This window comes from Eleutherodactylus coqui, chromosome 9, assembly GCF_035609145.1.
Source record: "Eleutherodactylus coqui strain aEleCoq1 chromosome 9, aEleCoq1.hap1, whole genome shotgun sequence".
NCBI classification, from domain to species: domain Eukaryota; kingdom Metazoa; phylum Chordata; class Amphibia; order Anura; family Eleutherodactylidae; genus Eleutherodactylus; species Eleutherodactylus coqui.
In genome coordinates this window covers 65833921-65850666 of record NC_089845.1, presented here as the reverse complement: position 1 = coordinate 65850666, position 16746 = coordinate 65833921, and the positions used below count along the sequence as shown (strand labels likewise).

General features: G+C 44.2%; 1 protein-coding gene across 2 annotated transcripts in view; it reads right to left on the bottom strand.

Annotated features, from left to right (window-relative positions):
* Positions 1 to 473: 473 nt before the first annotated feature.
* The window catches only part of DIPK1C (divergent protein kinase domain 1C), a 77511-nt gene continuing 61238 nt past the window's right edge, over positions 474 to 16746 (bottom strand). The window contains exon 3 of one of the 2 annotated variants that reach the window (XM_066579493.1): positions 474 to 804. In XM_066579493.1, the coding sequence (XP_066435590.1) occupies positions 610 to 804 (195 nt within the window). In that variant the 3' untranslated portion in view covers positions 474 to 609. The remainder of the gene's footprint in view (positions 805 to 16746) is intronic. The other variant, XM_066579492.1, reaches the window with a different exon arrangement.

Genomic DNA, 16746 nt, shown 5'->3' with positions numbered 1-16746 from the left:
GGGTGCAAAGTATAAATTAACTTTTTTCTTGATTCATATGTTTAAAATTTTGATTATATTAATCTTTATCACCAATACGTTCAAAACATTGCATATGTGAATTCCTGCATTGATTGGCTGAGCAATGCTCTAAAAAACCAATCAACAGCTCCGGAGACCAGTGGGAGGATACGGACCACGGCTGATAGGTAAGTATTGTAAGACATCCCCAAAAAATAAGAGACTTAGTGTCTCTTTTGGGGCAAAAATTTATACAAGACAGGGTCTTATTTTTGGGGCAACATGCTATTCCCAGTTCAAGAATAAAGCGACGGGCAGGTAGTGTAATGACAGTCCACATCAGTTTCCAACCCTATAACAAATGAAAGCTAATTATCGGAATGGAGCTATTAATCAATCTGTAACAAGTGACATGTTTAGCATGTTTACTAATAATCCATTGCAGTGAAATATTTTTTTCTGGTAGGTTTCCATGAATTGGTAAAAACTATATAAGATACACAATTTTTTCCTTTTAAATAACACTCTTTTAATGTATTGTGCCTTTAAATGTAGAAAAGATGTTTTAACATGACATGGCTATTCTCCGGTCATTTAGCACTGTAGAGTTCACATATTTCCTTTCGGTAGCAGTCTTTGACTCGCTTGTAGTAAAGAATATAAGTCCGAAAACAGCGTTTCCATATTTGTAGACTCAGCACATTTCTGAACAGCCGTATGTAGTTCAGCTTGAAGGGGAAAGGGATAGCTAGACCCCATGATACTCAGAGTGAACCAACGCCGGAATATCTTGTCACAGATGACCTACAAGAAGGGAAAAAAATATTAAACATATGAAATCACTTATTTTCATAGTCTCCCCTCCAGAACTGGCCAATCCCCAAACACACCCTGTTGCAGAGATCACTCCGCGGGTTTGTTTTTATTGTTTGTGCCCTTCCTCTATTTAGGGCAAGGATTACATTTTTCAGGATTTAAAGGCTTCAGTAAAGAATAAATTAAATAACACATTTAATTGAGCGAGATAAAATTGATTTGTTTGTCTGCTGACATTCTCATTTTATAAAATCCTTGCTATTTCAAACAGACACAAGAAGGTTCCTAGGAATGTTCTCTGTCATCAAGACCAGATGTATAGTAATCTGTAAACTCATAAAAGTACTAAAAGAGGATGATTTACGGTACCTGTTTTAGAGTACAACATCTGCAATTTGTCATGTGTGATGAGGTTAAAAGGGTTGTCCTATTGTTTATAGTTACATGCAGCCCATAATTATAAACATTTCTTGTATTTACACTTATTAAAAAGTGTTTCCATCCCCAGATATTCCAGGACTAATGTCAGAATAGCGCCACCTGCTGTTGCTATTTTGTGTCCACGTCAGTAATTGTTCCAAGGTGGTCACACATGCTCAGTCTTTCTTCTGTCTCTGCTCCACTGGGTATATGGAGGGATCCCTGGTGTGTTCAGCGGCTGCTTCTGAAGTTGCTGTACTTTCTGTGGCGTCAGAAGTGATGCTGAACAAGTGATAATAGAGTGAGACAGCACTACCGCAGAGAAGGAGCACTGAGTTTGTGGGACCACCTCGGGACATTGTTGAGGTGGACTGGACACAGAAAGCCCTTCAACAGAAACAGCAGGTGGCACATTTCTAACATTAGACCTGGAATATCTGAAGATATTAAAAAATGTTGCTAAGTGTAAATACAAAAATGTTTTTAAATGAATTTAACTATAAGAAATATTTTTCATGGGCTAACTTCTTTAATGAGAAGCTCTTTTGTCATTTTTCATGAAAGAGCCACTCCGGTAAAAAGATCTTTTGATTCATTATGTATCTAGTGCTCCAGTATATATATATCACCTAGTATTAACTTGTTTAGTTATTCTGTAACAGTTACCCCCAACTATAATGCTTTATTCATAGTCCTGGGCTCCCTATATGGAAAAGAGACGCCTTATGAGCCCCCTTGGGCTCCTGGTCCCTGGCGCAACCGCATCCCCTGCATCCCCTATAGTTACGCCAGTGGTCAGGATGTAGGCAGGGGTCGGTAATGGGTAAGTATCTGTTACAGTACCAGGGAGCAAGCAGGAAGCGTAGTCAGGATGTACACAGAGGTCGGTAACGGGTAACAACAATTGTATTGAGAGAAGCAGTTAGTAGCAGAGCTTGACTAAAGGCAGCGAGCACAATAATCACGCAAAGAGGAAGTGGAAGGGACAGGCTTTTATAGCATGTCCAATCAGGAACAGGGCAGAGCTAAAACAGGGACTGGATTGCAGGAGCTGGGAACACGGCTAAGGTCATGCAGAGGAGCTGTCCAAAGGACTGGATGGCTTAGTAGGTAGAGCTGCCGCCTGGATTACAGGAGCTTCTGGGTTTGAGTCCTGACATATTCCTTTGTACCGGACTTCTCTTCAGTTGGGTCATGTGATCTCTTCTCTCCAGAAGCCATTATTTCAATCCCCATAACTTCCTGTATGATGAAACTGCACTGACTGTATCACACAGCGATAGGCAGAAACTCCTATCACTGTTCCTGATAATGATTTGTGGCTCCTGTCACACAGTCATAATGAAGATCACAGCTCATCCTCTCTGACTGCATGCTTATAGAATTTAGCTTTTTTAGCAGAATATAGATGGTAATGATAACCACACTGATCTCCCAGCAGGCAGATATGGTACTGGTTCTAGCTGGTCATATGATGCTGTGCTGATGCATTGTGGGATTGCTAGGACAGTATGGAGGATGATAAAGCACTGAGAAATCTTAAAAACAAGTTGGTGCCTGATAAGGAGTAAATGGGATGCTGCACTGCATGGAAATGACTACAATATACAGAAGGCATTCTAGAGTATGACAGACAATCAGGTGAGGGGTGCAGTGATAAAAAAAATGTGTTTTCAGTGGAGTGACCCTTTAAAATTTTCTGACGCCCTCCCTTATAAATGGCATCTTAAGGAACGTGGAGACTAAATATCTGCAGACCACTAACAAGCAACAAAGGATGTGTCACATGAGTAACAATGTCAGATCTTGCGCTTTCACTGAAGTTGAGTAGAATCGCTGATAGTATGTATTCAGTCCCCACTTTCATGCAGATTCACAAATTGGGAACAGTAAGGCACATACATCAATGTAGCACAGCACAAGTACCCCAGTAGTTAGTATTGTTGCTGGATGCTGCTGAGCTCCTGGGTCCAAATGTAACCAGGGCCAATATCTGCATATAGCTTGCATCTTCTCATCTTCCCATGTGAAGTTGACGGTAGTGTTTGACACTCTGAGCCACTGGGGAGCAGGACCTGCTGGGAGCCCTTTACAGGGTATTTCCAAATTATTTTTTGTATAGTTTAGGGAACTGCCCAAAATGATATAAAATCAATATACTTGCCAAGGGGCCGTGCTGCTGCTTTGACAGGTGACGTCACTAGGTGAGAAGACCAAGTGACGTCCCGTAAACTGGTCATGAGCTTAAATGTACGAGCCTCGAAGCAGGTTTAAAGGTGTCCGACCTCCTATTGGCTGCTGCTGCAGGTAAACAGAAGACGGGAGTGGTGCGAGTGGTGGCGGATTTGTTGCGGAATTTTTGCAGTGCTAATGCAGGATAAAGTAAGACCACTCTCACATTCACCGCTTCTTACAGCGTTCAACGGAGCGTTTTAAATGCTGCGCTATAACGCTGTACAACTCCCCCATTGATTTCAGTGGGGCTTCTCAGTCTAGCGTTCGAACACTGCGTTTCCCGAGCGCTGTCTGTTCTATTTTCAGGTGTTTAAGTGCCTTTTCTAATGCACCTCATGACCCATTACAATGACGGGGTGCGTTAAAAACCGCAGTTAAACGCGTTTTTAAACGTTGCATTTTGCTACGTCTATGTGAGAGAGAACTAAGGGATCCTTCCCACGGCCTTATGAGCTGTGTGAGCCGACTATCGCTGTGTATGACAACATCTGCCACATGCGCCAAGGCACAGTGTGACTAGTTTCTTTTTTTTTTCTTTTAATTCCCCGCTCTGTCTCATAGCAGCGTTGCGTATTAAACACTGCGCATATGCAATGTATTACGTATGTACAGTGCTTAATATGCAAACCACAACAGGGCTGTACGTGCATAATACATGGTGAGGGTGGATTCAGAAGAACGCTGTTTTCTGAACAGGAGAAAACAAAACCATTGATTTCAACAGGATTTCCGTGGTTTCGTATTCACCACCTCTTTCCTCGGCTGGGATTTGTATGGCCAAGAAAAGATAAGAGCTGCCCTATCTTCCCCGCACGTCATGAATACTATGTACGCAAAAGATCGGGCGGCACCTATCTTACCACCGCTTTTTCTGTTCAGCAAAGGGGAAGAAATTTCCCTCGTTCAAGTTCAACTACCCTCCTTGCCGCCGCGCATAGTTGCGCTCACGGTCATCTAAATCCGCCCTGAAATAGAACATGCTGCATTCTTTTTTATGTACGTAATATACGCAAGGTACATACACAAATGTCAATGGGTGATTGAAAATCAATGTACTTTCACTGAGCCCATTCACCGCGTTTTATGCTCGCGTAGTGTGTTGCCTATTTACACTCGTGTGAATGAGCCCTTGCAGTGCGGTTACAGCAGAAAATCCGCAGCATTTTTTTCCTCCACATCTGAACAGGATTTGCTTTACGGCTTCTTCAGACAGGCGCATGTGCATATACACTCACCGCTATGGAGCGTATTTTCACCTGAACCAGCCCTTTTTTTTTTTCAACGTTTAAACTTTGCATTATTGCGTGGGTAAAAGAAAAAAGGTGAAAGATTGGTCCTGGTATCTTTTTTTGCACTTCTACTAACTACTTGCGAGAAAGATAGGGCAAGGCCTACTTTTTCTCGCGCATAGTTATATTGTGTGAGAAAATTTTCCCAAATCACAGCCTTTTGAAGTAGCCCTTAGACCTCGTTTAGACGGACGACAAAGTCACGCAATTTTGTCACGTTTCTACAATGCTACAAATCACATGTATGTGAAGCCCATGCTTTCCTATGGGTTCCTTCACACATGTGATGTTTTGTAGCATGCAACAACCCGACACAAAAACTTTGCGGGTTCGGCGATATGCCTGCGACTTGTGACGTTTTGTAGCCCATGTTTCCCTATGAAGTCTTCCTCTCTGTTGCATCATATTGCACATAAACGCGATTGTCGTACGGTGCGATGCAACTTTGACAGTAGGAAATCCTACTGTCAAAGCTATAATCTCAGCCCTAACTGCAGCGAAAAAATAAAAAAACACTATACATTACCTTAGAAGCGCTGTCAGCCCAGCCGCATCTTCTTCCTGGCACTATTCTCCTTCATCTCGTCTGGCCGGAGACTGAAAAACCCCTGCCCCCTGGAAGCACTGGCTGTGATAGGCTGACACTTGGCTAATCACAGCCAGAGTTTGATGAACCAATCACAGCCATTCATTGAGTGCTCGCTGCGATTGGCTAAGTGTCAGCCAATCACAGCTAGCGCTTCCAGGAGGTGGGGGCTTTCAATCCCCAGCCAGAAGAGAAGAAGAAGACCAGTGTCGAGGACTCGGGGAGAAGCTGCGGTAGAGCTGGACAGCGCTTCTGGGTGATGTATACTTTAAAAAAAAAAAATTTCTTCCGCTATAGCTTATTTTCGGGGTAGAGCTTATATTTCAAGTTCCCCCCTTTCCTCCCCCCGAAAATGCTCGCATGTGGTCCTACAAAGTCACCGCGAGCAACCACAGCGATATCGCACACACCAGCAACGTGATATCTCAAATGCAATCACAGATCCAACAGGTATCTTCTGAATATTTGTGTAGGTTCACAAGAGATAAACCATCACCTAAACCTTTAATAGAGCCCTATCCCATGATAAGAGATGGTGTTCGGACATATTCGGTATAAAATATAAGAAGAACTGGTTAAACAACTAACAGAGAATCATAGCTTGAAAATGCCAAGTAGATGTGATATTGTGCGGGTGCAATGAAACAATGCAGGCCGTAGTGCCAAGACCCGGATATATGATCCTGATCCCAGAGCCAAGTACTAGTAATATGGCTCCTTGCCTGGTGCCAGCTGCTGGTCATGGGGTTCTGGCCCTCTTGCCAAATCTCAGTAATGCTATGAGATTCCTGCTGTCACTGGTTCACCATGGTATCCACAGTCCGGAACATCTCCCATGTGCAGAGGGCCTCCCTTGGACTCCCATGTGCTATCATGCCTGCATGTCCTATTGGATATGGTGTCTGATCTGAGGGCAACATGTTCTAGCACAGAAGGAGATGTGCTTTGCGGGAAAAGATTCAGCATAACTTGGGGTTTACTGATTTAGATTTCTGTCCAGTTTGAGCGTAAAGGGTTTGTACATGTTTAAAAAAAACATGGTTGCTTTTTTCTCCAGGAACAGACCACACCTGTCTATGGTCATGTCTGATATTGCAGCTCAGTTCTACTGCAACAAATGGAGTTATGGACAAGTGTAGAAAAGTTTTAAACAGGAAGCAGCCATGTTTTTCTGGACCCGCCGACATCTTTAAGGGTATGTTTACACAGGATGGAAATGCTGTGGAATGTCCGTGGAAAACTCTGCAGCATTTCTGCATCCAAAACAGAGTCAAAATCCGAACCATTGTGCAGATTTTGACTCGGCTGATTTCAGGAGATACAGCAAAGTCTTTGACTGTTAGTGCGCTCCTGGTGGGCTGTGCTGAGCGCAGCGGCACTGGGCAGATGATACGGAAGTGACCAGCGGTCCTGCGCTGAGCACAGGCAACCAGGATGAAGGAGTGCGCCGTCAGCCGAAGACTTTGAGGTTAGCGCTGCATCTTCCGAAATCAGTTGCGGGTACGCAGATGATTGTGAGTCAAAATCCGCACCAATTGTCATTTCGCAGCATTTCTGCCCCGTGTAAACACACTCTTAAAGGTTCCTTCACACTTGCGGTTGCAATATTGCTGCGTTTTTTAATGCAAATGTCAATAGGACTTTCAAATGTATCACGCAAAAATCGCAATTTGTGCTTTGTGATTTTTGTGTGATGCGCTTTTAACATTAGAAAGTCCTATTGACATTCGCGTTTAAAAAACACAGCAATATTGCAACCGCAAGTGGGAAGGAACCCTTAGGGCTCCTACCCACTTGCGTTTTTTTTAACGCGGATGTCAATGGGACTTTCTAGTGTTAAAAACGCATCGCACAAAAATCGCAGAGCACAAATTGTGTTTTTAATATTAGAAAGTCCCATTGACACAGTATTAAAAAAACGCAACTGTGGGGGCCCTGAATTGTGATGGACAGCTATTTCTGTGAGCACTCTCATTCAGGAAAGTACAGCCACCATGTACGATGCGGGACTCCTAAACTAAGGTGATCGGATTTTCCCAGAGACAAAGCAGGGCTGAGGGGTGTGGTCAGGGGCAACGTATGACTTCACCTCCATCATTATAAAAAGTACAGGATCGTTTCAAAAAAGACAGGGAGCAAATTCCGCCACATTTGTGCATAACAAAAAACAGTCAAAATATGTACCATTGGTGTGGATTTTGAGTGGAAGTCAGTCGCGTACCCACAGCAGATTTCATACTATGCGGTGCTCCCCCTCACCTCCTCCGTAGGCTTCCAGCTATCAGCGCTCCCCAGCTTCCGGTTCTCAGCGGCCTGTAGTAGCCTTACCTGACCACCATCACCTGACCAGCAGTGCCACACCTGACCAAGCTGCAGGGAAACGGAAGCCGGGGAGCACTGACTGCAGGAAGCCTACAGAAGAGGTGAGGGGGAGCGCCGCATAGTAAGAAATCAGCTGACAGTACGCGGCTGATTTCCAGTCAAAATCTGCACCAATGGTACAGATTTCGACTGTTTTTTGGAAATTTATGCTGCAGACATTTTGCAGCATTTCGACCACATTTAAACATACCGTAAGTTAGCTTGAGGTATGCTGCCACATGCAGAGTGGCCCCTATAGTAATAGTGTCCCCCACAGTAGCCCTCAGTAGTAATAGCAACCGCCACAGTGGCCTCAGTAGTAATAGTGTCCCCCACAGTGGCTTTAGTAGTAATAGTGTCCCCCACAGTGACCTCAATAGAAATAGTGTCCCCCACAGTGGCCTGAATAGTAATAGTGTCCCCCAGAGTAGCCTCAGTAGTAATAGTGTTCCACGCAGTAGCTTCAGTAGTAATAGTGTTCCACGCAGTAGCTTCAGTAGTAATAGTGTCCCCCCACAGTAGCCTCAGTAGTAATAATGACCCTCACAGTGGCCTCAGTAGTAATATTTTCCTCCACAGTAGCCTCAGTAGTAATAGTGTCCCACGCAGAAGCTTCAGTAGTAATAGTGTCACCCACAGTAGCCTGAGTAGTAATAGTGACCCCCACAGTAGCCTCAGTAGTAATAGTGACCCTCACAGTAGCCTCAGTAGTAATAGTGACCCTCACAGTAGCCTCAGTAGTAATAGTGACCCCTATAGTGGCCTCAGTAGTAATAGTGTCCCCTATAGTGGCCTCAGTAGTAAGACTAATCACTTTAATGGTGACCAGATGTCCCAAAAGCAGGCAGATGGTTGTTGCCTGGTGTTACCTATATTCATTCCCATTTCTTGTGTTTGTTTCCTCTTTCTCTTAAAGGAGATGTCCCGCGCCGAAACGGGTTTTTTTTTTTTTAAACCCCCCCCCCCCCGTTCGGCGCGAGACAACCCCGATGCAGGGGTTAAAAAAACCACCCGCACAGCGCTTACCTGAATCCCGGCGGTCCGGCGTCTTCATACTCACCTGCTGAAGATGGCCGCCGGGATCCTCTGTCTTCATGGACCGCAGGGCTTCTGTGCGGTCCATTGCCGATTCCAGCCTCCTGATTGGCTGGAATCGGCACGTGACGGGGCGGAGCTACACGGAGCTACACGGAGCCCCATAGAGAAGAGGAGAAGACCCGGACTGCGCAAGCGCGGCTAATTTGGCCATCGGAGGGCGAAAATTAGTCGGCACCATGGAGACGAGGACGCTAGCAACGGAGCAGGTAAGTATAAAACTTTTTATAACTTCTGTATGGCTCATAATTAATGCACAATGTACATTACAAAGTGCATTATTATGGCCATGCAGAAGTGTATAGACCCACTTGCTGCCTCGGGACAACCCCTTTAAAGATGTGTCTTTATTTGCTCTCATCCTTCACGTCTACTGCGCATTGATTAAAAGACTTACCATTAAGATGGGAAGTAATGATACTTAATCATGTAGTTTTAAATGAAGGCGCAGATCAAAGATAAGCCTCTGCACAAGGCGGTATTTACATGGCCGATAGCAAATCGCATCTGTCTTTCTTGGACGGGACTCACATCGCACAGAACACAGACACCACGTCGGTGTTCTTCGCGATCTGTGGGACACCGCACATTTGCATGTACTACTCTTGTGAGAGTCTTGCATGAAAATAGGACATGTCACAATATTTTTGTCTGACATCATAGCTGTGAGAGAAAACTCGCCCTGTAAATAGACGTGTTGCAAACAATGGGGTCTATTTACATGTACGTTTTGTGCGTCTCGCAACGCACAAAGTGTAAATATGGTCTAAAAAAAGAAATGAACTTAAAAATGTTAATAAACTGTACAACAATGTACAACTGTCTGTAAAACAAACCATGTATTTTCTCTGTGTGCTAGTTACAGAGCCAGCCACAAAACTCAAGGGTAAAAAGCCCCTTTTAATTAAATGGATATTCCAGGCAAAAACAACTGATGTTCTATCCTCAGTTAATCACGGCAGACCCGTCACTCAGGATCCCCAGCCATTTTCATGCAGCGGGGCCAGACATCATCATAGAAATCAATGGGAGTGAAGCCAGGTATTGCACTTCTGCAGCCACCCCCTAGGATTATGTCCAGCCCCGTTGCACTGAGAGCGGGCCTGGCAATCAGCTCATTTTCGGCAATCCCAAGGGGTGGGTTCTTGGTGGTTAACCATTGATGACCTGTCCTGCGGATAGGTCATCAACAATTTTTGGCTGGGAAACCCTTTCAAGAAAAGAAGTTTGGGGGAGGGTGGGCGGGGGCTTGTTGTCTGTATCACGATTCACTAAACGCTCACTTGTTGAAAAAGGTAAATGGTCACCAACTTTTCATCAGGAGCATGCATCAGGTAAAAAACAAGCGCTACACAGTTCCAAATATTTGCCAGTGGGGTTGTGTTGTAACACACAACTGTTTTGTTTGTCCTGGACTGCTGACGAGACCGAAAGCTCACTTGGTTCTATTGCAGCCAGGACGGACGTGTAAGTTTGCTATACAAGTGGATAGATGCAGGATCAGACAGAAACAAGAAGAACTAGCGTCCACCTACCACTGAGCATAAGAAGCAGGCGTCCAGCAACAAACCGGTGGATTAGACATAGAAAGGAATACAGACATAAACAGCGACTGACAAACCCCCCAAAACACATACCTGCTTGCATAAACATATGTAATAGCTATGGCACAAGGTATTGGTTCATATTTTGACCAAGATACTTTAGCCCACGAGACTATGATAAGGGTCCTTGTTGTCTCGTGGGTTCCTAATCGCACAAGACAACTTAGGCCAGGAGTCCTGCCTGTAAGCGGGGTGATCGTCCCAATAGGAACCTATGGACCTAATTCGCCCTAGATGGTAAACGATCCAAGCAGCACAGGACACAGTTCACACCAATACATAATGGAATGCATACCACACAGAACAGGACTGTTTATACACTGTGTCCGGCCACCTGCACAGACACACAGAACACGTCACTGTCTACACCATACAGAACATCATGCATGGAAGCAAACACCAGGGTATTGGAAAACCAGTGTGTTCTAGCCGGAGGAGCTGGTATATATGTGCAGCAGACCAGTGGGGATTGCTGGCTGGTGAAATTCCACACCCAGCCAACTCAATTATCCCACACCTGTGGGTGTGTGCTCCTAGAAACCCATAGTACTACAGGTCCCAGCAGGACAACCTGACCGCGACCTAACACAACCGGGACTCAATTGTCACAATTACATTTGCATATCGTTTAGTTGTTTATATTCACTGTACCAGGGAACGACGTGTGAACAAGCAAAATATTTTTTATGCCTGTATAAAATGAGCGACAAATTTGTGAGCGATAGTCGTTCCATGTAAAAGGGCCTTAACCCATGTGTACATAGAAAGTTTAGTAACATTTGGTCATGCAAAAAAAATGCAGCACATCCTGTTTTCGTATGTATTGCGCACGAAAATAGTATATATTAAACTAATTAAACTTCATTGGCTATTGAACTCAATGGAAGCATGTTTTTGTGGGTTTTTTTGGTGCGCGTAAATAGGCAGGTCTCGCACGCGCAAAAAATACAGCGCAATACACACAGACATGCAAAAACACAGCACTCATCATGCAAGTGCACGTGTAAATAGGCTTACGCCCGTACGAAGTCGGCCTTACATTGTACTGTGCATTGTTGCAGAATTTGGGTGTAAATCCCGCATCACGTCTGTGACATGTGAACGCGCCCTCATGAGGTTGTTCAAAAAATGTTTTTGGCACTGACTTCATGTGTTTGTTTCCTCTAGAGCTACAAGTAATTGCGTGGATTATTTTTATTTCTCTATGCATCCATTTTCAAATTAGAACCCTCTGAGTAGTAAAGCTCGAGGATATTTTATTTGCAGCTAAATATAAAGTGCGGCGCATGAAATATCACTGCAGGCAGCTAATGGTGGCTAATAGCGAGCCGTTCTACACATCTGGGCTGATAGCCAAATAATTTCAGAACTCTTTGGAGAAAAACTGATTTTAATATGATATTAAACAGAGCCTGGAGGCCAAAAGTGCAGCGACCGTGTGCTGAGGAAGCCTTCAAATAATCCATAAACAGCGTGGATGGAACAGAAGTGATGAGTGGGCAGCAGATCGACCCGGAGCACCGCTTATCCAAATGCAGCAGTACCAACTTCACACACATGTACATATAGCTATATTCTCATCGCCACATATTGGCTACTTATATAGGTATGTGCAGTGGAGATGATAGATAGATAGATAGATAGATAGATAGATAGATAGATAGATAGATAGATAGATAGATAGATAGATAGATAGATAGATAGATAGATAGATAGATAGATAGATAGATAGATAGATAGATAGATAGATAGATAGATAGATAGATAGATAGATAGATAGGCCGGTAGATAGGCAGGTAGATAGATAGATAGGCAGATAGATAGGCAGATAGATAGATAGATGGTATGAAGTTGTGCTGCACTTAGTAAATGCTGTTACTTTGTTCTGACTTCCAAGGATATGGGAACCATACTGCTACACAGATATAGATTAAAAAATAATGACTTTTATTGAAATATTCTAAAAATGTGGGCTCACATATAACACTTATAGACAATACGTAAAAAGGACAGGTAACATATCAACAAAGAATAGGCCCTAGTAGATATATATATGACGACGTATCTCTCAGATAGATTTTCAGAGATAACTACCACCAATACGTATAGGAAAGGATAGAATTCCAGATGGTAAAAGAGTGGTATCCAAGTCTGAAGATTATTTGTACTTGGATGCTAATGTGGTACAGGAATTGATGCCTGTACTAGGGCACAGTATTCTTATGTGTATTCTTGTTGCTAGAACACTTTCTAATGAATTGCCATTGGTAGCACAGTTACCGTATGTACGGGTGCTAAACACATGGGCTCATTGTGTGTCAGTAATGCTGACCGGGACGTTTTCAAAAAGCTCGCTCGACGCGTTTCCCTACCCCTGTAGGGGGCAGTTCCTCAGGAGCGCGGGTAATTGTTGCCCAAAAAATGCGTAAAAGCAGTAAAGCAACAGGGTTAATGCGTCAGGACGTAGTCCTGCTGCAGTTTGATACTGCTAGAATGATGCCACCTGTTTAATATTCCCCGTATAATTACGGTTACCTCTTCTTCCTTGTCACTTCCCGTGCGGTATCTATATTTGTACCGCTATCGGGCTCTCTTTTTGAATATTTAGAGAGGGAGAGGATCATTCCTACGGTCTGGCATATAGGATAGTATGTGCCAGTGTTTGAATGCCTCAGCTAGCACTTCCGCGTAGCAGATGGCGCCCTTAGATCAGGCTTAGTCACCTAGCTACTACGGCAAGGTCAGGTGGTGCCCTCCTAAAAAATTCCTGCAATATCCATTGGGGTGATTGCATTGGTCGGTAAATTCCTATGACCAGTGTAGATTAATGCAACACCCAAATGGAAGTTCTTTTGTCTCTCAATGTTTGTTAAAGCAAATGCTTATCCAAAGTCTCTGGCCGACCCTTCTCACACAACTGGTAATTATCCCAGCTGTGTGTGACAAGAGCAATGCCTACATGGATGAAGCTCAGGTAAGTAGCAGTATCTGTCTCAAATAGAGTCAGAGAAGAGAGGGTTATTTCGGCTGAATCTAGGGGATAATGCCCCATTCAGAGTTCTTTCATAGAGACCAGGAAAGACAGAACCCCTACAGTGTCAATCCTAGCTGGATTAGACAGGGGTAAGAGGCAGGGACAGAGTAAGAGAGGTAGCGCCTGCGGCTCTGATGGTGAGCGGCCGGCTATGAGGTGCTGGAGCTACTGACAGCGTTTAAATGAAGGTATGGCTCCTCCCCAATGGGAGGGATAATATAATCAGGCCTATTAGGACTCCAGGGGGCGGTAGTGGTTGTCCCGAGGAACGCCCACCTAATCATTGTGTCCAGTTTAACATGCTTCTGCATAGCGAAGCGGTGGTAAAATAGAGCCATGCTGTAAACCGTTCTTTCATGTTTTATTCTTCCCCAACCGATCATTACCAGTCACAGTGTGATGTCTTTACACCAAGCAGCCGTATGTGGACTTCCGCGTTCCACGGTGGAACGCATGACGCACTGCGCGGTGACGTCATCACGCAGCGCGCCTCCTCATTGGCTAATGTATCGGGACGGGTGGAGCATCGTATGGATGTGTCTCCTATGCCTCTTATCGATCATTCCTTGGTGCGGTTTGCCCCTAAAGGGTATAAGTGTGTTAATCTTGTTACAATGTCTGCCGCCCGCAGGCTATATCGCGCGGCACGTCCTTCGATATGTTTTTGTGTCAGATGTCAGTATGAGGCATAGGATAATGAGGCACAGCCGGGATAATTACCAGTTGTGTGAGAAGGGTCGGCCAGAGACTTTGGATAAGCATTTGCTTTAACAAACATTGAGAGACAAAAGAACTTCCATTTGGGTGTTGCATTAATCTACACTGGTCATAGGAATTTACCGACCAATGCAATCACCCCAATGGATATTGCAGGAATTTTTTAGGAGGGCACCACCTGACCTTGCCGTAGTAGCTAGGTGACTAAGCCTGATCTAAGGGCGCCATCTGCTACGCGGAAGTGCTAGCTGAGGCATTCAAACACTGGCACATACTATCCTATATGCCAGACCGTAGGAATGATCCTCTCCCTCTCTAAATATTCAAAAAGAGAGCCCGATAGCGGTACAAATATAGATACCGCACGGGAAGTGACAAGGAAGAAGAGGTAACCGTAATTATACGGGGAATATCAAACAGGTGGCATCATTTTAGCAGTATCAAACTGCAGCAGGACTACGTCCTGACGCATTAACCCTGTTGCTTTACTGCTTTTACGCATTTTTTGGGCAACAATTACCCGCGCTCCTGAGGAACTGCCCCCTACAGGGGTAGGGAAACGCGTCGAGCGAGCTTTTTGAAAACGTCCCGGTCAGCATTACTGACACACAATGAGCCCATGTGTTTAGCACCCGTACATACGGTAACTGTGCTACCAATGGGAATTCATTAGAAAGTGTTCTAGCAACAAGAATACACATAAGAATACTGTGCCCTAGTACAGGCATCAATTCCTGTACCACATTAGCATCCAAGTACAAATAATCTTCAGACTTGGATACCACTCTTTTACCATCTGGAATTCTATCCTTTCCTATACGTATTGGTGGTAGTTATCTCTGAAAATCTATCTGAGAGATACGTCGTCATATATATATCTACTAGGGCCTATTCTTTGTTGATATGTTACCTGTCCTTTTTACGTATTGTCTATAAGTGTTATATGTGAGCCCACATTTTTAGAATATTTCAATAAAAGTCATTATTTTTTAATCTATATCTGTGAAGGGTTTCAGTAAATTTCATATAGATTTCTATACCACTGTGATTTGGTCCATACTGCTACACACGATTATTTCCATAGCATTTTCTATGCTACACGGTGTCCCGCTGAGCACTTACAGGGTATTTTTGAGGACATCCAGGCTGCAGTAACTGATGTAGAATAGAAATGGTCCCACTTTATTATTGCAGGTACAGAATTATCCATGGAAACAGATCATAAAGATAATTCACATATTATGAAAAGACAAACATTTCAGCTCAGCCTCGTTTCTACTAATCTTTTTAATTTGTGCAAATGTTTAAGGTCTCTTACACATGACTGTATGCTTTTTTTCTCTCGGCCGATCGCGACTAAAAAACTCACGAAAGTCCGGATTTTAATTAGTGTTTTCTGTCCATTCACACGGGAGACTGTGGCGTAGCGGAGAAAAAATACGCTGCAGCGCGGAAATCCCTGAGTCTGCAGAAATCCTCGGAATGACTTGTAAAGTTTACCTAGAGCCAGCTGTAATCTTTTCCCGGCATTGGACGCTATTAAACTCCCTCCCCATCCCTTTTTTTCAGCTCCCATAGAAGCCTATGAGAGCCTCTAGTGTATCTTGTCAAAAGATAGGGCAAGACCTATCTTTTCGCGCACTGTTTAAAATCTATTATCGTTTTCGGTCAGCAATATGCTATTTTTCCCAGTGCAATTTTTTGTACGTGCCTAAAAACCGCTGCGTATATATGGTTGTGTGAATAAGGGTTGTACATGCACACCTTACTCAACAATTGGGGGCATAGCTATGGTATAAGAGGGGCAGTGGTGGCAGTTGCACCCAAGCCTGGTGCCTGAGAAAGCAGAAAGACCCCTCTGCCACATAAGGGGGTACCAGCAATATATGACACATAGCAGGTAGAAAATGGAAAGAAGGGGATGGAGCAAAATCCGGTAGAAAATAAATGCCCCAAAATGGAAACCAGCACCTGTGATGGTTAGAAGTGTGCCAGAGAATTTGCTGTATAAGTGACTAAGAAGAACTGAATGAGCGCTGCATAAACTGAACGATAAGTGAACGAGCCAACAATGGTCTTTATGCCTGCAGAAAATGACCAAAGAGCAAAAAGCGAAGGATAATTGTTCGCCATTCGGTCATTGGCGCATGTTCAGACAGAATGATTATCGTTCACTTTCGCTTGTTTGAACGATTTTTTGAATAATAATCGTTCCACCTAAAAGCACCCTTCATCTATCCGTGGGCTGCTGGTTTGGGTTCACACAAAGATAGAGCTGGGTTATACACAAACTGTCCAAACCAAAAACATGCCACCGGTAATTCGGAGTGAGGCCGGTTTCACATCTACGTTGGAACCTCTGGCCGGATGTTCCGTCACAGATGTGGCTGAAAATATGGCAAAAAACGCCCTGCCTGCAGTGCTTTCTCTTCCGTCCAAAGACGGCCAGCTGGGCGGTGAACGGGCAGACCCTATTATAGTTAATGGGGTCTGCCAGGCGCTGTTCGGTTCCATCCAGAACTGTTTAGCCATGGGGATTCCCCTTTTCTGCTCACCAAATGGAGCATGAAAGCGGAATCCCCAGCGCAG